Genomic DNA, 22291 nt, shown 5'->3' with positions numbered 1-22291 from the left:
TGTTAGGCGGATCCTGAGGCTCCTCGCAAACCCCCAGAGTCAGAGGACGCGGCACGCGCGGGCTCGGCTTCGCCACGCCTCCGGGGACTCGACCGCCCGAGTGTGAGAGCCGTTGCCCTCCGGGCGCACAGAGCGCCGTCTCCTTGCCCCCAGCACCTGTCCTCTTCACATTTTTCTGAAATCAGAATGGCTGCTGCAATCTCCGCGAGCCGTTTCAAGTCGAAGCCCACCTGACAGTTGATGGAGTCTCGCAAGGAGTCCCTGTGCCCAGGCAGCAGCAGGTAGGCAGGATCCTGTGACCGTGAGGGAGAGCCCGCCCAGCAGGCGGTGCCAGGAGTGCAGAACCATCTTCCCGTGGCTCCTCCGCCTTCGTCCACCACTGACGCGCCAGAGCCAGCCTGGGCCCAATATGGTGCCTCCTGCAGTCGTGCCCCAGGCCTGGGCTGCACAGCCTGCACCCACCTCTCGGCAGCAGCGCCCCAAGGCGCCCGCACAGAGGAGCCCCGTGGGAAGGGCTGCGTCTGGCCGGCTGTCTCCTCTCTCTGGAAGACCCTCCTCCTGATGCCTGCCGCCTGTCCCACCAAGTCCTGCCCAGGAAGAGCTGAGTCTCAGAGGACAGTAGTGTCTGTGAGGAGGCCGGCCTGGAGGAGGCATGTCTGCTGCCACGCTCACACGGTTGTTAAAGCAGGAAATTAATTAAGATTGTCATTCGTGCGGCCGTTCAGATCGTACTTCCTCCTCCGCAGAGCATGCGAACGCGCTGTGAGAGTTTCATCGTGGTGCTGCGCACCATTAGTTTTGTTTGAATCATCCTTAATTGCTCACTGACATGAAAAAAGTGAGGAGGAAATTGGGAGGAAGCGATTTTAACAACAAAATAATTTGAAGGAAGAATTCAAGGAAGGAGCCCCGGGCACGTCTGTGTACAGCGTGCACACGTGCACACACAGCCACACACGTGTGTACATGCCCTCACACACATGCCTCATGCCCGCACGTGTTCACATGCATTCACATGCTCCCACATAAGCGCGCGTGCATTCATGAGCTCACGCCCACACACGTGGATTCACACACAAGCACGAACCCACACTCGCCCAGTTGTACACACACATGTAACTTACTCTGCACTTGTAGGAGTATCGTTGCTCCTTTTTTCCCTTCGTTCCCCAGTACTGGCAAGGATTACCTGCGACCCAACCTCTGTACTGGTTTCTCTTTCCGCTCACTTCTTAACAAAACAAACAAAGTAAGACTTCTATTATTGCATTCCCCCAAGAGAATTTAGATTTTTTATAAAAAATTGTTAATTTATTTCTAAAAGTACGTGGTTGTGGTCCTCTGTGTGCAGGGGACTCTGGATTCTATTTGCAGTGGGCACATTAGGATGGTCCTCAAAGTTCTCCGGGTTGAGTTGCCCACGTGACACAGGGTCACGGGGACGGGACACATGAGGAAGCGGAAGGGAGGTAAGAGCAGCAAAGCAGTTATTAAGGATTCTAGAGTGGCTCTAGCTAGAGGACGCTGGGAATGCTTTTTGACTCGTGGAATGTGAGGGCAGAAAGCAGCGTGAAGATCCTCTAATCCAGACGTTCTCCGACTTGTTTTAAGCCCCTTCTTCAAAAGGAAACCTCCTGGGGAACCTGATATGGAAATAGCCGCACCTCCGGAGACTTCTGGGGCTCCCTTTGAAGATTTCTGATCTGGTACCAGTGCTTCATTTTGCAGATTAAGGAACTGAAAGGGCAAAAAGTTTAAGGAATAGAAGAGTCTTCTTGAAGGAAATAAAAACCAACTGCAGCAGGGCCTGCGTGACAGCTGCAGATCGTGGGGTGTCTCTGTGCAAGATGCCCGCGGCCACAGTGCCCCTACCCAGTGCCCAGGAATTCCACTATAGAGACAAGACAGGAGCAGCATAGAATGATGCCAGCCGGCCACCCAGGGCCATCCCTGCCAGGGGAGAGGACGGGCCACCCCCGAGGGACCCCTCACCCTGGGCCCACGAGGACAAGTGGGATTGAACAACTGGAAGCTCCGAGAGCCCATTGGACAGCAGGGGGGCTCTCCTAGATGACCTTCCTGGGACAGGGGGGCCATGCAGATCTCAAAGGCTCCCAAAAGGTGCTGCCAGGCCCGAGGATCGCGGCCAGGTCCCTGGGGAGGAAGATCAGCACTGGGAGGGGCCAGCCACACACGGACAAAGGAGCGTGTCAGAATGAGTCCAGGTCACTGTGAGCGAATGGGATTTGTTTCTCTAAGAGTCTCCTGTGGCTGGGGCCCCTGGTCACTCTGGAAGCCTCGACCTCAAACCCTCGCCAACCACCCACCTTGACGATGTGACCGTTGACCCCAGGATCCCTGGGAAGAGCGTGGGTGAACGGATGACAAGATAAAACAGTAATAATGTAACAAATGTAAACAGTGATGACCGGTGCGCCCTGGGATGGAGGGCCCGGCACACCCGCAAGCTCCTCTGAGACGTGCCCCTGGCAGCACACGGTCAGGCCTCGCAGCACGGAGCCTGCACGTCTCACAGGACTGCTCCATTCTCTCCACCCCTCCTGCACATGTGGCCCTGTCGTCCTGCAAAGACACGAAGACCACACAGGACAGGTCAGGCCGAGGCGCTTTGTGTCACGCCACAGGCGGCCTGTTTTGTGTGCGTTCTTCCTCGGTGCTCAGAACGCGCTGGGAGGCGCAGCGGGGGTGCTCTCATTTCACAGATGAGGACGCCAAGGACCAGCGAGCTCAAGTAACTGGCTCACATCCCCTGAGCCGCCAGGTGCAGCCCAGGGTGAGCCTGAGGTTTCTCGCTTCTTATGATTAAAAGTAAACGTGACTAGTGGCAAAGGGAGGGGCGGTGGCACCTGCCCGAGTGCTCGGGTGTAAATGCAGCTGTGCCACACTATTCTGTGCCTCTTTATTCGCTTGCAAGTTGAGGGGTTAGTGCCTATTACGTGAGCTTATTTTAAGGAATTGGTGAGCAGATGCACACAAAACACATGAAACAGAGTGGGCTTGCGGTCGCATGGTGTGATCAGCACCCGTGGCTGTGGTCACAGACAAGGAGGGAGAGGTCAGCACTGCACTGTGGGGAAGACGTCTGTGGCGTCTTGAGGACTTGGAGGGTCTGCGGCAGGGCTGGCTGGGACGAGCAGGCGTGAAGGTGTGCGTAGCTCAGCTCTCTCTGGAGCAGCGGGCCAGCCCGTGGGAGGTGACGGTTAGGCGAGGCCAGCTCCCAGGTTCTCCTGGGGATGCAAACCGTGGACAGTGGGAACAGCCCAGTCCTGATCTGAAGAGGACAAGGTGAGGAGTGTGTACCTCCTAGTGCAGGAGGAGACGTGGGCCGTGCCGAGGGCACTGCCACAGAGGCCGGAGGTTCCTGGCACGAAAGAGGACCCGGTGAGGGATGGGACGTGGGATTGGAGTGGGTGCGGGGCTGGTTTCATTGAAAAGAGACGATCTGCCTCTTCTGAAGCCTGACATCCAGGATAAAAGCAGGTGATTCTGAATCTCAAGCAGCTCCTGAACAGGGCAAGGGACTCTGGGCCAGGGTGTCCAGTTGTCCCTGTACCAGGCCTGGCAGGAGCATGAGAGCAGGCGACCGCCCGGGGCACACCCTGCGAGAGGCAGTGCCTGGTGGCTGAAGGCTGCTCGCTGAGGGACCTGCCTGCGGGGCCTAGGAGAAGGGCAGCGCATAGCTCGGTCATGGAGCAGAGAGCTCCACACAGTGAGCGAGCTCTGGGGACCTGTGCGGCCTCCTCCTTGAGAAGCAGCCTTCCCGCGTCAGGATCGGATCAGCTTGGACAGCAAAGCGCTCAGTATGATGACCGAAAGGGCTCTGAGCGCCTCACCAGCAGACTCCGAAGATGCAGTGAGTACTGTCCTCCGGAGGCCGAGAGTGTGACCGTGTGACCGTGTGAGGACATTGCACAGAGGCTCCTGGGATTCTTCGAATGGCCGTCTCAAGGAGCAGACACCGTGAACAGTGCTCCCACGCACCTGACTCAGTGTCCTTACAAAACTTGACATGGTGATCTCACGTGCTTTGTGAAAGGAGAGCTGACGTCTAAAGCTGGCAACTTTGAGGCAATTCAGGAGCCTGTGCCTAAACCTCTGAGCTGACTCCACCATGTGCACAATTTTCTAAGAATGTACGGTCAACTAATTATTTATTCATTTAATCAGCAGCTACCAGTTGGCAACTTACTATCAAGTCACTATACATTCTTCCATAGGGACACCAAATTGTATGAAATACAGTGAGTTCCAAGAATGTTTGAAGATGTGAGACATGAATATCATTTGAAATCAAACTAGAATTTCATGGTGTGATTGACAATCATGGCATAACTTTTGAAATCACGCTGTGGAAAACTTTGACAAGTATCTCTAGACTCTGATGCCAGAGTCTAGAGAAGGGGACAGAAGAGGGTGAGACAGGAGCAGGAGATCCCAGTCCAGATGCCCCCTCAGCTCGTGCAGAGACCAGGCGAACAGCCCACGTCCAGCACGTTGTTCCCTGCAGGTTACCTCATCCCACAAGACCAAGAAAACGAATCCATCCCTCATATTTGAAACTCTTCGAATTATGTGAAGCACCTAAAAACGTCACCCGGGTCATGTGAACGGGGGCAAGAGGATGTTGTGACCTTGATGCAGATGGTTTCTAAAACCAGAAGCTTCTATAAATCCACTACCTACAGATGTGAGCTGAGTTTCAAGAGCAGGCAGAGAAGCCCTTGAAGAGCCTGTGGAGGCTTGCTATTTGTTTGTTTGATGATCAGGAAGCTTCTATTCCTAAAATGCACGCAGAGAGCCCCCAGTGTCCCCTGCGATGTCCGGGGCGGAGCCGCCGGGGACTGCAGAGTCAGCGAGGCCTGCTTCCCCCTCCAGTGAGCCTGCACAACAACCCCAGGCCCCCGCTGAGCAATGCCACTCAGCTGCTACATGGGAAATAGAATCGCTTTCAAGTTCCCTGGACATGAAATCGGATTGCAGCAAAACTAAACGCCGTGGGGCACGGTGGGGAGGGGCTAAATCCCAGGTTTGATGTCAGCGATAACAAGGTTTCAAAATCAAACGGCAGCGAAACCTGCCTGCAGTGTTGACTAGGAAATGCTGTCTCTGGAACAAATATTTTAATTATCTGCAGTAGTGCTGGTACCTGGGCAGCTCCCTGTTTACCAGTATGATAATACCGCCATGTATACACTTCGCATGGCATACATTATTCATGAGCTGGCAAATAAAGAGATCTGGAGTCTGCAGCAGCGGGCGGCTGCCAATTATCTGGCGCGGCCAGAGCCGCCCGCTCCCGCCTGCGCACAGCTGCGGTCGATACCATTCATAGCTGGAGCCCGCAAGGCCGGGCCTGGGGTCGCCTTTGTTTACGTACCAGGAGGTTGGCTGCGGTGGAAATTATCTGTCACGTAGCGTCCTCAGAGGACAGAGGTGGGAGCACGGGCAGCCCTCGTCCTTTATGCATTTTTCTATTTCTTCTGAGGACTTTTCACCTTTATGGTTTTACGACCTTTTTAGTCACTTCACTTTCATCTGTAATTGTCACATGACTCCATCCAGTCAAGCAGGTGCAGACTCATGATCTAAAAGGAAAGGGAGCTGGAAACCAGACCCACAAAAACACGTTTTCCGTTGGCAAGCCTGTTGTGCAATTCGACTCTGCTTTGAATGTCATCAAAACACTCGCCCCTCTGTCCTCGAGATCTTTAGTTGTCAAAAAAAAACTGCCAAAGTCATTGGCTTCACTTTCCTTTTTTCCTTTTCAGGAACAATATAATCGGATATTTAAATTGAGCCAAAATGTGTCAATTATCAATCATTTTAAAGGCCAAATGTTGGTTGGTTGGTTGATTTGGTACTGGAGATTGAACCCAGGGATGCTTAACCACTGAGTCACGTGCCCAGCCCCTTTTTAAAATGTTTTTTATTTAGAGACAGGGTCTTGCTAAGTTGCTTAGGACCTTGCTAAGTTGCTAAGGCTGCCTTTGAACTCGTGATCCTCCTGCCTCAGCCTCCTGAGCTGCTGGGATTCTAGGCATGTGCCACAAAAAGGTGTTTCTATTGCAGTTCTCTCCTCGTAAGCAAAGGATGAGCAAATGTAATTAGTTCTCTGCTGTCAGCAGGCTCACGCTTCTTACATTCGTCTGAGCACTTGTGTTTTCCCTGCAAGCTCCAAGACGTGCCCCTGAGGCAGACTGACTTACCGAGGACTAAGAATTACTGGGCGGGAGCAGAGAACCAAGGCACAACATCCGTGTCCAACCGTAAGATTGGCAGAGGCTAATGGGACACAAGTCTACACACCCCTGCCTGGATAATGAGCGTGTGACCTAATTGGCAGAGACATTTGCAATGAATGTACGGTATGCTTCCATGTCCCCAAACAAGACAAAAGCGTGAAATCGGGAGGGTGGGCTGGGAAGAGCAGACCAGAGACCCCCTTCCTTCCTCTGGGCTCTTGCTGCAGGCAGAGTGCACCTCCCTCTCAGCACAGTTCTCAGGCCACTGGCCAGTGCTTCACCTGGGGAGACTCCTTAGTCTGGTCTCCAGCAGCGTGTGCTGCCACCATCTAGTGAGGTTGACAGGTGGTCTCCAGAGCACCCAGCGTAGGGCCAGGCACAAAGCCAAAAGTCTGCTGCTGTGCCTTTTGCAGAAGCCACTGTTGCCCCAAGATAGACCCCAGACTCCTGCATTCTGCACTTGAGGCCCACAGAAGGAAGGTGGTCATCTGGAACCTCAGAGCCACTGGGACAGACCACCTGACCACCTCCTTGCTCATGCAAGTTGACCCATGGAAGCCTACCCATGGGCCTTTGGTGACCGTGCAGACCAGGAGCAAGCATCAAGTCACCCCTGATCTGTCTCCCCTGCGGAACTCTTGAGTTTGCTAGTGGGAAATATTTCGTCCATTTCTGTCTGTTTCCCTTGGATCTAGCACTGTGTCTTGCACGTGGGAGAACTGCAGTATGCATTTGCTGAGTTTAATTATTTGCCAACCAAAAAGACACTAAGAATGAGTTGTCAGAAGAACAGCCATCAAGCAGAGTGCTTTAAGGTTCTGGCCACCTGTGAGGCTAAAAGCAATGATGATCAGGTTTCCCACAGTAACTGTGCACAGCAGTGGAGTGGCAGGCTTCAGGCCACAGGACACTTCAAAACTTTCTTTTGTGCAGACAAACCTCAACTGGAGAAAAGTGCTTTTGGGGCCAGGTGTGCATAACTGCCCTGACCTTAAGAGGAAGAGAAGTGAGGTCGACTTAGAACTTCAGTGGTGAAGCCCCCACAGGTGTCATTGGCAGCAGTCTTCCAGGCTGTCGGAAAGCGATTTAAAGTGCTCCCCTTTTATGTGAAAATCCCCTCTGATCCTGAGCACACCACTCACGCATTTTGTGGGTTCCTTTGTTTCTTAGAGAAATCTCAGCAAAGCTCTTGCACAGGTCTGGACAAAGTATCACAAATCTCAAGTATCTGATTCCCACTTAGAATTTTCATACTTGTTCTTTATTTCTTAGGAGAAAATTCATTTTGATTTAGGTGTTTTCCTGAATTGCCTGCCAATTTGCAGAAGCCTAAACACCATAGAAATTTCGAAGACAGTGGGTGGTACTGTAACTCACATGGACTGAACAGTGGGTATAAACCCCTGAGCCAGAGGCAGATGTGGTGGCACCTTCAGGAGAATGGGCAGCTGGGTCACAGACCTGGGCACCTGCCACCTCCAACAGGATCTCCTCTGAGGGCAGGAATCTGGGTGGGCTGGAAGGGATTAGGTTATAATTGATAGATACAGGATAACAGACAGGGCTGCCTTATTACTTTAGTGTGGTGTTTATGTATATTGCACCAGACTGAAGAAGTATGCTGTGTTAAAATAACAGGGGATGGCCAGGTTGTGATGTGGCTCTCAGGAAAACAGAACCTCACTTAGACTCTGTTAATGGAGACACTTATGGAAACTAAGTGGAAACGTCAAGGGGTACTGCAAGTATTGACAGAGAAGCAGCAACCTGAATTATTAAAAACGGGATGCAGAATGGCCTCAAGAGAGCTTTCCTTAGCCTAATTTAAATTTGCTACCTTGGTATGTCAGGCCACGTATGTGACTAGAAGGTCATTTCCTCATTAGCCGTTAATCTGCTCAGCCAACTTTGGGACACAGACTCACTGCCAGATAGAGGGCAGGCAGTGGAGGGAGGCAGATTCGACCTCTGCCTTGTGTCTTTCTGCCTGTGGAGTGGAAATAGTTACATTTTTAAAAGTTGCAATTCAGCATAATAATGGCTATTATTTGCGCTGTTAAACCTTTTAAAGAACACAGGAGAATTAGCAGCAGCATGGTGAAGACCCAAGACCCCAACTGGCCTAAGAATAAGTAACAGTGAAATGAGACCGAGGGTGGGACTGGGTAGTGTACAAAACACTCAAGAAATGCAAATGGCCAGCAGCCAGCAAGTGTGGGAAGGTGCCCAGCTCCACCCAGGGGCTTAACAATATTTAGGGGTATTCGCCCATTAGGTAAAAAATGTTTTAAAAAATGACAACCGTGCACCTCTCCGCACTGTTTCCACGAGGGTAGGTAGATGACTGGCTTAGATGTGGGCTGCTTCTGCCTTTGGTGGTGGCCGTGGTGTCCCCAGTGTCCCCCCTGCCTGGAAAGCTGTCACCCCCACTGCCACGGGATCTCAGTCTCCTTAGGGCACAGGGACGCGGCAGGCTCCACTGGCATCAGACTGGGCCAAATGATGTGTGCTGGCCGAGGTCACAAGCGTGGCTGTGAGTGACCACCGCCCGGAGGTTGTGAGAGCCGCTGTGCTGTCACACAGCGAGGGCCGTGCATCTCCTTGCAGTCACGTCCGCAGTTCCGCAAGTGTGGTTGCGTGGTCGCCTCTCTGGCCCGTGAGGTTTCTCTGGCCTTCGTTTTCCGTCTGTCCTTGTCAGTAGGGGGACTCCGTTCCGCAGGCTCTGTGCTGCTCCGTGTGGGGGCCTCTGGCCTTCATCATGCACCCCGCTAAGCAGCAGTGAGAACCCCACTGTCTCCTGGGCTGGTCGTGGCACGAACGCACCAGCCGTGCGTACCCAGCAGCAGACCTGTCGGGCACGAGCCTTCAGAGCTCACAGGAATGCTCCATCCCTCCCCAAAGTCTCCGTCCCCACCCACTCCTGCAGACATGGCCTCGGCACCCTGCAACTAACTACCCGCCTAGTACAAAGGCCGTACGAAATGGGCGACGCCGCGACACATCGAGTCGTCCTGCAGGCGGCTTATTCTTCGCGGTTTTCAAGAATGTGGGGTCACCTGTTGTACAACAGGTCTCTTCGACTTATTCCTCCAGTGACATTTCCGTCCTTAACCAGCGGCCTCCCACACTGTCATCCCCACGGCCCTGGCGCTCTCCATCCGGCTCCCTCCATCTCTCAGGTCAAGGGTTCTACTTCTGTGAGATGATGTGACACTGGTCTTTCTGTGCCTCACTCACATCACATACCACAGCATCCTCCAGTTCCGTCCATGGTCTCACAAAGAACAGACTTTCCCTCTTGAAGGCTGAATAATGTTCCGTTGTGTGTCTACCGATAGGCACAGCTGTCTCGCTGTCACGGCCTCTGGTGGTGAATGTGGGGAGCAGGTGTCTCCGCAACACTCATTTCTTTTCTTTGGATTTGTACCCAGTGACGAGAGGGCTGGCTCCTACGGTGGTGCTGTTTTAATTGTGGAGGAGCCTTCGAGCTGTTCCCATACGGGACATGAGATAGTCGGCACCTCCTCCGACCTCAACACTGGAGGGTCAGGCCTGTGGGTACCAGGGCATCAACCCTGCCCTTCTCGAGCTACGCTTGCGTTAGGATAATGACCTGCCACCACCCACCTGTTGCCATTTCCCCTACTTCCTGTTTATTTAATCTTGGAAATTGGCACTCTGGTGGGTATGGGCAGCCTTGCTTCCTGGCGAAGGTCACCTTCTGGTGCACACTTGCTCTTCCATTGTTCCTGCTGCCTACCCAGCCTTGCCAGTCCTCCCCATGGGGAAGGAGTGGTGCTTAGGTAGAAAGACGGGGCTGGGGCAGGGCAGGGCGCTCAGGCTTACCTGGGGCGGGGCTCTTGATTTCTTGTGTGTGCATGTTCAAGGACCACTCCACCCAAGGGTGTTCCTGCTTCTCCTCACCAGGGACAGGACAGCTGGAGGCCCTGGCCTTTTCCCTCACTAAGTACTCATTTTTTAAATTAATTTTTTAATCTGTCCTAATTAGTTGTCCATGACAGTAGCATGCATTTGCACATTTTGATAGATCATACACAAATAGAGTGTGAGCTCCCATTTTTCTGATTATACATATTGCAGGATCTCATTGGTCACGCAGTCACACATGCACATGAGGTGATAGTGTCTGTTTCTCTCTGCTATCATTCCTTCTCCCAGACCCTCCCCTCCCTTCACTCCCATCTACCAAATATAAAGTAACTCCGTTCTTCCCTATCCCTCTCCCCCTTATTGTGAATTAGGGTCTGCATATCACAGAAAACATTTGGCCTTTGGTTTTTTGGGTTTGACTTATTTTACTTAGCATGTTATGTTTAATTTTTAAAAAGTAACAACTAGGGCAAGTACAGCTCAACATTCATGTTTGGTAAAGCTTATAGATGGGCATGAAATACTTTTATGTTATCTTTGTCATGTGTTTAAAATATCTGCTTATGTGTAACTATGACCACCTGTATGCAGGTAAACATTGAGGCTGCTTCTGGAAGAGCAATGAGGTGGGCCTTCCATCTGTCACTTATTCCTTTTTTTAGTATTTGAATTTTGTTTTGAAATGTGTTATGTTCATGAGTTAAAAAGTAAGAGGGGACTTCTCAGGCTCAGAAACTTCCTTATTGTGTGGATGAGACAAGACTTCAAGCCATAAACCTGTGTTTCTCGTCTGTAAATCAGGTTAGAAACATCCTCTTTGCAGAACTGTTGTGTAGGTTGGATTAGAAATTATTCATGTGCAACATCTTGCAGTGGCTTTGACGTGGTAGGCACTGAATAAATAATCGTTGTTTACATTATTAATAAGGGCACAGGATATGCTCTGTTTGCAAATTTACTCACCCTGAAATGGGCAGAGGAAATAGATGTAGACTCTTTATTCTCCATGACTGGTCTGCTCTTCCACATGGGCTCCCCATGGGGAAGTGGATCCTCCAGCTAGAAAACTTAGTTTGCCTCAATAATTTAAACCTTCCGTTAGTGTTTACCTCTCTTCAGTAAGCACTGTCTCAGACGCTCAGATCCCTCTTCCCCGCTTGCTGGGGGTGCTGGAATTAGCCAGGAAGAATACAGGATGCCCAGTTACTTTGGGATTTTAGGTAAACAACAAATACTTTCAGCAGTACTTAGTATGTCCTAAGTACTGCAAGAACATATTAATGCAAAGAAAATACGTGTTGTTTATCAGAGATCCACATGTGGTCAGACAGCCAGAATTTTACCTGGCCACCCTGTTGCTGGGTGAATAGGGAAGGGGCACAGTGTGGGGAAGGGCCCTGACCCCTGGACTTTGAGGTGCACTGAGTGATGTCTGTGTCCAGCTCCTGGGCAGTCGGGCATCTGCTGTGATGTCCACAGCCGGTATGGCCAGAGTCCCTGGCTCTCAGCAGTTGGGACCTCCAGTCAGTGCACACCAGCCCCACCTGCCCAACCTTGCCTGTGAAGGGCCCTTTGCTCTTCTGTCACCGCCTCTCCAGGCCTGGACTAGGAGGTCCACTCCGCAGCCTCTAAGTCCCAGAGGGATCCATAGCAGATCCACAGTTCTCAGCTTGGCTTCTTGGCATGTGGCCCTTGGAAGTGGGGGGGAACTTCCCAGAACTCTACTGTTTCTCTGTCCAAATGCTATGTGCTCTGCAGTTCCAATGAGCTCCCAACCCGAAGCAGAGTGCAGGCAGCCCCCGGGCCGTGGAGCCCCACGCAGGTCAGCCTCCTCCTGGCCGCTGCCTCGCTCCCCTCCTTTCCCCTCCATCCCCAGCCCAGAGGGCAGCCTTCCCCTGCCTCCCGTGTGCTCTGTGTGGCCCGCTCAGCTTCACACAGCCCTGTCCCAGTAAGCTGAAAGTCACAGCAGTGAACTGGACGAGTCCCTGACCGCTGTGGAGCCCGGGTCCTGGCTCAGCGGAGAGGAAGGACAGTGGACACCAGCGCTACAGACTCCAGGGCTCCCCTGTGGCACTGTGTGGCAGGGAGCACCAGGAAGAGGAGGGACTCAGCCAGGGCGGAGGCAGCAGGGTCCTGGCGTGTTGAGGAGGGTTTGGATGGGAGACTGACAAGCTGTGCCAGTGTCGGGCAGAGTGTCAGGAGGACAGTCCGCCCCTTGGGAACCAGCTGGGCATAGCTGGTCCCGCAGAGGAGAGTGGCAGAGAGGGTGAGAGAGGCACCTGGCCTGCCGTTGATGTATGAGGAAGACTTCAGAAGCAACCCCCGCCTTTCCCGGACTCTCCTTTTGCTAAAGAGAATACAAAAGTCAGCCTGCAGAGGAAGTTGACCAGGGGCCACCATGTCCTGGGTGGGCCCTTCCTGCTCACCCAAGACCTGGAGCGGGGAAGCCGCAAACTGAAGGGATGAAGGGGACCGAGGCAGGACGCTTTCACAGCTGCCTGTGCCCCAGCGCGCGTGTGCAGAGCACTCCAGAAGCCCAGAGTGCGGAACAGCTTCCTCGGCAGGGGTCAGCCAAGACCGCCGTCTTTCTCAGACTGAGGCTTGAGAGTGCATGAGGACTCCACAAGCCACCACGGCACTGGTGTCTGGATAGTCTGAGTGGGGTAACAAGTACACAAACCGAGCAAGATGCTTCATAAAATGTTTTATGTCATTACAACAATCTAACAATGCATATGGATGCTCCTCAATGCACAGCGGGAGTGTGTCCCAGTAAACGAATCATAATTTGAAAATCGCATAGGTGCAAAATGTGTTGACTGCCCCTGACCCACCGCACCACCTAGCTCAGCACCTCAGCACTCGGCAGGGTCTCCGTCACTTCCCCTGTGACCACAGGCGGATGAGGGCTCTGGCTCACTCCACCTCCCAGCATCACATAAAGTCCCATTCAAAGCAGCTCCTGCTGCATGTGAGGTGTCTGCACCGTCACAAAATGGAAAGCCTTCAGCGAGCGCTGCGGGCCCTCTATGGCCTGGCGCGTGGAGTCGGCTCTCCAGACCCCATGAATCTGCGTGTCCTCGGGAAAGCTCGCTTGCTCCCTTGTGCTCCACTGAACTAATGGCTTCTCTCTGTTTCTCTCTGGCCTCCTGCCCTACCCCATACAGGTCCTGGAGTGCCCACCGTGACCGTGCACAACGCCACAGACAGGAAAAGTAAGTGCCTGTTGTCGTACATCTCCCTGAGATTCTGCAGAAAGGAAGCAAGAAAACCCGGAGAGAGAATCCAACCCCCGGTGTCCTCATCAGAGGGACGAGCCAGGTCCTGCAGTTCAGAACAGAGCTTCCGGATCCCATGTGATGGAGGTGGAGTTAGTGTGGCCGGCCATGGCGCCACAGGAGGGCTGCGCCTGCAAGTCCAGCAACCACCAGCTCATTGTCTGAGATAGTCAGGTTGGGGGCCAAGGCTGCATGGATTTGAACAGCCAGCCTTCTAGACAGCTTCTAACCGTCCTCCCTGAGGTCCTCCCCTGCGACCAGGCTCGGTGTGTCCTTGGAGGCATGCCTGTCCTTGTGGGATTCTTGCAGGACAGGCCAAGGACTTAGACATCAGCTGGCAAGGGGATCCCCTCAGGGGTGGGTGTGAGACTGGCTAAACTGACTCAGCAGGGCACTTGCTAAAACTGGATGGTGCGGGTTAAAGACAGGGCAGAGGCCAAGGTCAAGTTTGAGGCCCAGTTGAGATTGAGAGGAGCTGAACTGAGTGCCACCAAGCAGGATGTCTCTGCCAATTTATGTGGCTTCCAGGGACTCATGAGGAGCTCCTGGCAGTAGAGGAAGCTGACCTCATCCTGCTCTGGACCCCGCTCTTTCCTGATCCCAAGAAACCCGATGCCTTTCTCCCCACCCCCCTCCTTCCCATGGAGCGCCACAGGCAGAACCCGGCAGAAAGGCAAGCCATGCCAGTTTCTAAAGCATCCAAAAGTGAAAAGAGATGGGTGAAGAGACAGCACATAGAAAGCCATCCCAGACAGGATGACATTCTGCCAAGTCAGTAACCTACCTCTAGAAATTCAAGCATCAGTAATGATAATGCCAGAAATAAACAACTGGGTTAGGACATGAGATTGTTTAAATGAAACAAAAAATGTCAAGGGGGCATCAGGATGGAGGGAGCAAGTGTGAGAAGGTCCTGTGAGGGTTTCGCTGCAGGGCTTGGGCTGGGGGTGAAGGTACACCTGCTCCCAGGCCTCTTCTCCAGCCTCACCGGAGGCTGCTCTGGGTGCCTGGGAGGCTTGGGGATCTGGGACATACCTCAAGGGGTTTATATCCCCTGGGGGACTCCAGAGCTATTTCCTGGGCCCCCCGCCAGCCCACCTGCCCACTCTGACAGCTCAGGGCAGAGCCAGGGGAGCCCTCCCGAGGCCTGGCTGCAGAGTCGGGCTGTAGCTGCACCCCAAGACCTGTGGCTCCAACAGACACGCCCCTATACCAGGGCTCTAAAAATGCTCATTCGTAGACCTAGCCATGATTTTCTCTTAAAAATCCAGTCTTTGTCCACAATGTCACCTGTGCAACTTGCATCCTGAGGAAACTGTATGCTGCACATTTTTAATATCTGTTAAGATTTAAGAGGCCGTGAGTAATTTCCTGACATTCTGTGAGGTCTTTTCCCTTCTTAAAAACTGATAGTCTGGTGAAGTTTGAGCAGAGTCCTGGCTATACAGGATGCCACCCTGGGGGCCAGGGAAAGAGGACACAGAGACTCTGTGAGCTGATTTGCAACTGCCTGTGGCTGGCTAATTCTGTCAGATTTAAATGTTCCTTCTAACATCCATGGTCTAATAAGACGCACATCGCTACCTAGGCTTTGGAACCTCTGACATGTGGCTCCTCCTACCGGGGCAACTCACTTAAATGTTTTTACCTGCTTCTTTGGGGGATCCTTTTATTAATCTTCCCAGATCAGAGGACACCTTAGCACCTACTTTGTGAGAAGGTATTTTGACTTTTCAGCCACTTTCCAGCCAGCTGTGACACTCCTTCAGGAATCCTGAGTCCCAGTGAGAACCCCTAGGGTGTCCCCCTGGGGGTCAAGCCAGCCGTTTCCAAGGTCAGGTGCGCATGACAGTGAGGCAGACCTGCATCTGGGATAGGTGTTGCCCTCACTGAGAAGCATTTCATTTTTTTTCACTTATATAAATAAAGTTCTATGTGCAGAGTGGGGTGCAGTCCCCGTCAGAACTTCCCGGCTGTCCAGCAAGGGCAGTATAAATGCTCTTGAAATTCTGACACCTTGCATTAACTGGGAACCAAACGGCGGCTCCTTTTCACATGTTGGGCTGCCTGGCTGCATTAACCAGCCAATCCAACCAGCGTCAGCGGAAGAGTCTGGGTAGTCGGCGGAATTCCACGGTGGCACTCCACAAACACAGAGGCGGCTCTGTGCAGCATTTACTGTTTGCAGTTGAGCTGTGACTTCTATGACATGACTTCCAGAGGCAGAGAGAAGACCTAGAGGGATAAGAAATAAAAAGCATCATGCACACAGGACGAGGTTGGCATGACATGCCAGCCTTCCGTCCTTCTCTATTTAACAAACAGAACAGAGAAGCAGAATTCCTTCTCCGTTAAACAATGGGCTGGGCTTCGTGCCAGCAAAGTACCGAGGAGCAGAGCCCTGGGCGGCGTGATACCACGCCGGGCGTGCAGAGCCCTCGGAGCACGCACTCTGCACTTGACTCCCAAGCCTCTTGCCAGCTCTGCGGTGCTTCACGCTGCACTTGACCTCCTGCATGCCCTGGGGTGAGCTCAGGCTCTGCAGGAATCAGCCTCAGAGTTACTAGTTGCAGCTGCATTGGTGGCAGCACCCTCTCCCCAAGAGGAGAAGAGGGGCTCCTCTTGTGCAGCCTCTACTGCATCAGACTCTGTGGTGTGGGGCCAGGAAGACACCCCAGCACCCGATCTTCCCACCTTGCGCAGCCCCTGAGCCCCACCCCCTTCCTCCTGCAGGCTGGCATGGTGCAGCTGCATGAAGGCTTCTCATAAAACACAAGTGCCCTCTGTCACTTAGGGTTACGCTTGGCAGTGTTAACAGAAGACCCAGAACAGCCATGGCTCCCACGGCTGGAGGCTTATCTCCCACGCGATGCTCCCAGAGGCTGCCGAAGCCCTGGGCGGTGGCCATGCACCTTCCCTGTCTGGGTCTTTGGCTGGCAGCCCTTGCCCTCTGGGTTGCTGCTCCATGCCAAAGGCTTCAGGCTGGACTGGGGCCAAGGTACGGACAGGTGGGGCTCCTGTGCTGCCATTGCCCCATCAGGCTGGCCTCCAGCAGTGCCCCAGTGCTTCCTGTCACGCCATATTGGCCACAGCTTGGTACCCGGCCAGGCCTAGCTGCAGAGAACACTGGGCAGCATCTCTCACCTGGTTCCTCCCATCTCAGATAAAGTTGGGATTTTATCCTAAGTGATAGCAGCTACAGGAACGGTCAGCAGCCCAGAGTGCAGGGTCCCCAGAGCCACTGCCACAGAGTGCCACACACTGGGCACCACACAGAGGTGCATTGTCTCGCAGTCCCGGAGGCTGGAAGTCTGTGAGCATGGGCGGCAGGGCTGCCTCCTGCTGAGGCTGAGGGACCGTCCCTGCCAAGCCCCTCCCCACTGGTGACTTTCAGGCAGCCTTTGGAGCTCCTTGGCTTGTCATTGTCTCACCTTGATTTCCACCTCCCCCCATGTCCTCCGTGCCTCTGTCCAGTCCCCTTACTGTAAGAACAGTCGCATTGGATTAGGACCCACCCTAGTGACCTCATCTTAATTTGATCATCTGCAAAGACCCTGTGTGCAAAAAGACCACGTTCACAGGCACCAGGATCACAGCTCCAACACCTTTGGGGAGCCTCGATCCAGCCCACAACTCACGGCAGCACAGGGCTCTGCTTCACGCACCCCACGTCCAGTTCCCACGCCCCTGGGCTCTCCAGGGAGGAACCTGGGTGCGAGCGCCTTCCTCATCCTCTTGGTGTGGAAGTAGCCTACGTCACTTCTGCAAGGAGCCCTGGACACAGGAATAAGGAGCTCCGAGGCCCAGGGATGGTGAGGAAATCCAGGGAGGAGTGCAGCAGCCCCGGCCACCTCGTCTGCCCTGGGGGATGGCGAGCCCAGCTCCACCCACCTGCCGGACTCCCTGGCTCTGAGCTGGCTCTCTGGTCCTTGCCTCCTGCAGGTCAAGCAGGCTTTCTCCAAAAGAACCAGGAGGCGCAGACAGGAAGCTCCAGCGTGGCCCACAAGACAGGGGACACGCCAACAAGGGGGCTCTTGAACTGCAACTGGAGGGTCCTGGGGTGGAGCAGAGGAAATGGACGTCTGTCGAAGGCAGAGACATGGCCCCCATCTGAGGAAGGCAGGCTCTGCTCGGCATGGCTGCACCGAGACCCAGGGGCATGTTGCAAAGCGTTCGCCCGCACCACGGCTTCCTTGCTCCCGCGGTAAGGCCACTGCAGGGCAGGACACGCCGAGCCACTCCACTTGGAGGAGGAGCTGGAGGCTGAGCGGCAGGACAGCAGGGACGCTGTTCCTCCCGGAATTCCAACTGCTCAAGAGCAAACCATCCAGGAGAGGAGAGAGAAAGTAGTTTAAAAAGAGAGAGAGGGAGGGAGGGAGGAAGAAAAGACAGCAAGAGGCCACCTAGCAAATACTCCAAGGAGCTCAGACTTTTAGATCAAATGTTTCCATTTTAAGCTCGCTCGCTCAGTCCCTCAGCTCCCATCAACTGCAGGGTGTGGGGACCCCAGTGTGGGCCTCCAGGAGATGGTGTGACCTGTAGCTGCCCAGGGTATGGGCCCCACGTTCCTTCCACCTCACCTCAGGTCCTCATCTGCAGGAGCACACTCTGGGGCCACCTGGAAGTGAGAACTGAGGGCTGCAGGCCCCACTGAAGTGCCAAACCCAGCACTGAGTTCTGGCCTCCAGGTAGTGTCTGGGGGAGGGGCGCTCCACCTCCCCCAGCTGTGACAGCCTGGTGAACAAATGCCCGTGTTTTCACTGTGTCAAACTGGTGGGTCCCCGTGAGGAAGCAGGGCCTGAGGCTCTAGGCCCGGTCTGAGTGACGGCATCATGCCCGTGTCCTGTTGGGCAGCAGGACCTCCAAGGCAGGTGACGGCCCGCAGCAGGGCTGATGTGCACTCAGGCGGCCTGGGGCCTCGCAGACCAGCTTCGGGCCCGGTAGCTTTCAGACCCGTCCCGCTCTTCCATGATGGGAAGAGCCACTGCAAGAATTCTGGGAGCGGCCACCCGCTCATCCCCGTGGCTCTGCTCTGACGAGGAGTCTGCGGGCACCTGCACAGTGTTCCTCGTCCCCTGCCCTCTCTGTCCTGGAGAATGTCCTGGCGGATGCTCCCTGTGCAGGGTGTAGACAGGCGAGGTCTCAGGGAGGGCCGGTTGAGCTGCCCAGCGACCGCGAGCAGGCATCGCCCAGGCCTGTCCAGCCGGCCATCAGCACAGTCACTCTCACGGTGGAGCGGCGCTTTGCCCCGGAGCTGGGCGCGCAGCGGAGTCGTCTCCAAGCCCAGCAGCCTGGTTCCAGCAGAGCCCACCCTTCCAATTGAGGAGGAGCCTCCCTAATCCCAATCCAAAGTCAAAAGCGCTCCAAAGACGTGGAGCACCAAGAGGGCGACACACGGAGAGTCCCAGGCCCCACCTCAGTGCGGGCTCTCCACACGCCATCTCAGGCAGGTGTCCTTGAACATTACCGCCTGGCGCCTGCACCACGCCGACGTGAGCCTGCGTGAACTTGGGGTTCAGGCCTGGGTGCTGTGCCCAGAGGCCTCATGACACCCATGCCCTTCAAGGAGCAACACCCAACCTAGAGCCGCCGTCTGCTCAGCTGCCCAGGCCCCAGGACCCGGGCTTGGCGTCATTGTCCCCAGGCCCAGCAGCAGCGTCCTTCACGCCTCCCAAAGCGACCCTGGTTCAGCCCGGCCCTGGGGAGGGTGCTGGGGCCACACCCATTGGGAACAGGGCACGCAGAGCAGCAGGGCTCTGTCCTGGGCTGGGAGGGCGCTTCCGACCGCCCCGTGGCGCTGAACTGCAGAGCGGGGTCCAGGTAGCGGCAGCTGGGCAGTCTGACAGTGAGCGTGCTTCTGGACTGCTGAGGAAACGGCTGCAGGGACCACAGACAGGACGGAGGCCGTCAGGACCCGCATGCCCCACGGCAGGGGAGGCCCTGGAGGGCGGAGCTGTGGACTTGGGCAGGTGGCTGTCCTATCCCAGCCCTGCTGTGGAGGTTGGAATTACTGTTGCAGAATGCCTGTCCTTTCTCCCTCTCCTGCCTGACCCCGAAGCCGCCCTGGGAGCATTTGACTTTTTCCCCCTTAGAAAATCTTATCTACAAACAGAGCCTGCGGGGTGTTCACAGATGTGACTCTGAATTATTTAGGGGCTGTTTCCTCAGGAATGTAATTATGGCTGGGCACAGCACATTCAGCTGCCGTCTGAGTACGCAAACAGCTTGGCCTGGGCAGAAAGTCCTCGGCTCACGGCTCACGTGTGCAGTGACGCTGGATCCTGGCGGCTCACGGTGCAGGTGGGGCTCCATGGCTTCTGTGAGGAAGTGCAGTGGTGGGGTGATGTCAGGATGGCCCACGACGAGAGCTCGCTGTCTGAGCCCTCGGCTGCTTGGCCACCGCGCCCCGTGGCTCCCTCCAGCTCTTGGTCTGGATTTCATAGCACAAACCCAGCTCCCACTGTGGGCGGCACCGGGCAACCCTGCGAGCCCCCTCGGGCGCTGAGTGCGGGTGCTCTCCCTCGCCCTCCCACCCCCTGCCTGCTTCCTGAGTGGTGCCGACCGGCTGTCATGGCACCTCCTCTCTCCGGCATGGGGGGGACATGCCACTCAGCTGTTGATCACGACAGGCCCCTGAGTGCTCTGAGGAGTCCGGCTGTCCTGTGGGACACAGAGTGAGGTCAGACGCCCCCTCAAAGAGGTCTGCTTACCGTGTGCGTGTGGGTAGGGGTGCTGCCAGGAGGGCGGGCTGCCAGGCTACTGCACACAGGGAAGCGAGGGTATGAACCACTGGGCAGCTGGTGGTGAACTCTTCTTTTCTGACCCTAAAGAGAGAGGGGAAAGGGCACTCAAGAGCCACCTTGTCCCTGCCCTCCAGGGAGCGGGTGGCCACTGCTGATCTTGCACAGTGTCTTAGAGTCTTTCCATGGTCTTGGGCCTCAAAACACGGCTCTTCCCTGGTCCAAGCAGAGAGGAATGGCCAGGGTCTTCCTGGTACTACAGCAGCCAGCTGGACACCCTCCTACTGCCAGACCTGTCCCCAAGAGAGGGGCCTAGGGCTTTCCAGCCTGTGGGCCAGCAGGTTGAGTCCTGAATCTGAAGAAGCGCACACCTATAATCCCAGAGGCTTGGGAGGCTGAGGCAGGAGGATGGCGAGTTCAAAGCCAGCCTCAGCAACAGCGAGGCCTAAGCACCTCAGTGAGACTCTGTCTCTAAATAGAATACAAAACAGGGCTCGGGGTGGGGCTCAGTGGTTAAGTGCCCCTGAGTTCAATCCCTGGTACCAAAAAAACAAAAACTGCATCCCTCCCTTGCCTCCTCAAGCTGACACTTACTTCCCACTGCTGGTCCCTGTCCTAATGTCACAGAGGCTTGGAATTTTTAAAAATGTTTATTTAGTTTTCCATGACCATAGATGGATAATTTCGATTACCGGTGGTCCGCATCCCAAACCACAGACCACACAGCACTGGGTGGGTGTTGGGCATAAAAGGCCATGCTTGCTTTCACACGTGGCTCTTTTTGTCCCCAGCTGGCTCACGTACAGACAGTGGATCTTCCTAACTTCTAGAATAAGTGTCAGACGCTTATTCTCCGGCTTCTTTGCCGATGGCATCCTTGTTCCGTCAGAGCCGAGAATGCGCGTGAGGCTGGAGCGGAAGGTGGCCGAGCTCTGTTGTGGCCTTGCCCCTCTCCGGCCACGTGGGAATGAGGCAGGCCATCACGGGAAACGTGTATTCTTGGGAATCTTCGGACATGTGGCTCAGTCTCATCCCCTGGCATTGTTAAAATCTAAGGACCAGGAGCTGACCGTGTTGCCAGAGATTTCTTGCCCATCGCCAGGGCTTCTCTGCCCAGCCTTGGTGGTCCCAAGTCCTTCGTTCGGAGCTCACCTGCCAGCAGAAGGCCCAGGGCCAGGTGAGGGGCTCGGAGGTCGCCTGCTGCACCTGAGGCTGTGCAGGGCCAGGATGGAAGCCGCATGGGCAGAAGCAGTCCTGAGCTCCTCCAGCCACGTTCCTTCTCAGGCAACGTTTGCTGACAGGCACGCAGCCTCCGAGGCCTGGGAACCCACCCAGAAAACCCTCTGTGCGTCTGCAAAAGTCCTGCTGACTCCTGGGGTGCGCACGCAGGCCTCCAGGATGGGGAGTGACCATCTATTTGCAGGAGGCTGCTTCTGAGACCTCAGCTCGGCATCTTTGGTGGCAGAGCTGGCATTTGGCCAGTTACAGGTAGAGAACAAGCGTGGGCTCAAGGGGGCCCATACCCCTGGGGGACACCTTCAGGCCTCTTTCTCTACCCAGGGCAAGCCAGAGGGGCTGCAGGCCTTGCTGCCTGTGGGCAGCTCTCAGGGGCTTGAGGAGCACCTGCAGGGTGTCAGTGTGACAGCAGCTGCGCCATCCAATGGGCACGCTCATGTTGGGTGTGGGGGACATGCACATACATGGTTCCATCAGCGTGTGTGTGTCCCTGTGCCTAGCATGAGCTGGAGGGGCCACAGATGAATTCTGCTTACCTGGACCCTGCCTTCAGGGTCTCAAAATTAGGCCAGGGGAGGAAGGGCTAAGACATGGGGGAAGGATCAGCTGGTGCTCAAACCGCCACACTGAGTCCGCCAACTGGACCTGGTGGACTCAGAGCCAGGAGGCCTCCCACTGGGCGGCCAGTCCGAAAACCCCTCACCGGTGTCCGCCCAGGCCTGGACTTGGTGTCCAACAGAGGGCAGCAGCCCAGGATGGGCAGAGCACTGTGCAGTGAAGAGGGAGCGCACGAGGAAGGAAGTGAGGGGGAAGTGGCAGGAGAACAGCCCCGAGAGCCTGGGCAGGTGGGGGTGCGTGAGTCCCTGCCCCACTGCGTCCCGCG

The 22291-nt window shown here is 55.1% G+C and overlaps 1 protein-coding gene across 6 annotated transcripts in view; it reads left to right on the top strand.

Moving 5' to 3' along the window:
• The window catches only part of DPP6 (dipeptidyl peptidase like 6), a 934588-nt gene that overhangs the window by 890762 nt on the left and 21535 nt on the right, over window positions 1-22291 (top strand). For all 6 annotated transcript variants that reach the window (XM_079149262.1, XM_079149264.1, XM_079149261.1 and 3 more), the window contains exon 17: window positions 13322-13369. In XM_079149262.1, coding sequence (XP_079005388.1) covers window positions 13322-13369 — 48 coding nt within the window. The remainder of the gene's footprint in view (window positions 1-13321; window positions 13370-22291) is intronic.

This window comes from Sciurus vulgaris, assembly GCF_902686455.1.
Source record: "Sciurus vulgaris genome assembly, chromosome: 8".
Taxonomy (NCBI): domain Eukaryota; kingdom Metazoa; phylum Chordata; class Mammalia; order Rodentia; family Sciuridae; genus Sciurus; species Sciurus vulgaris.
This window is presented reverse-complemented; position numbering and strand designations above follow the sequence as displayed.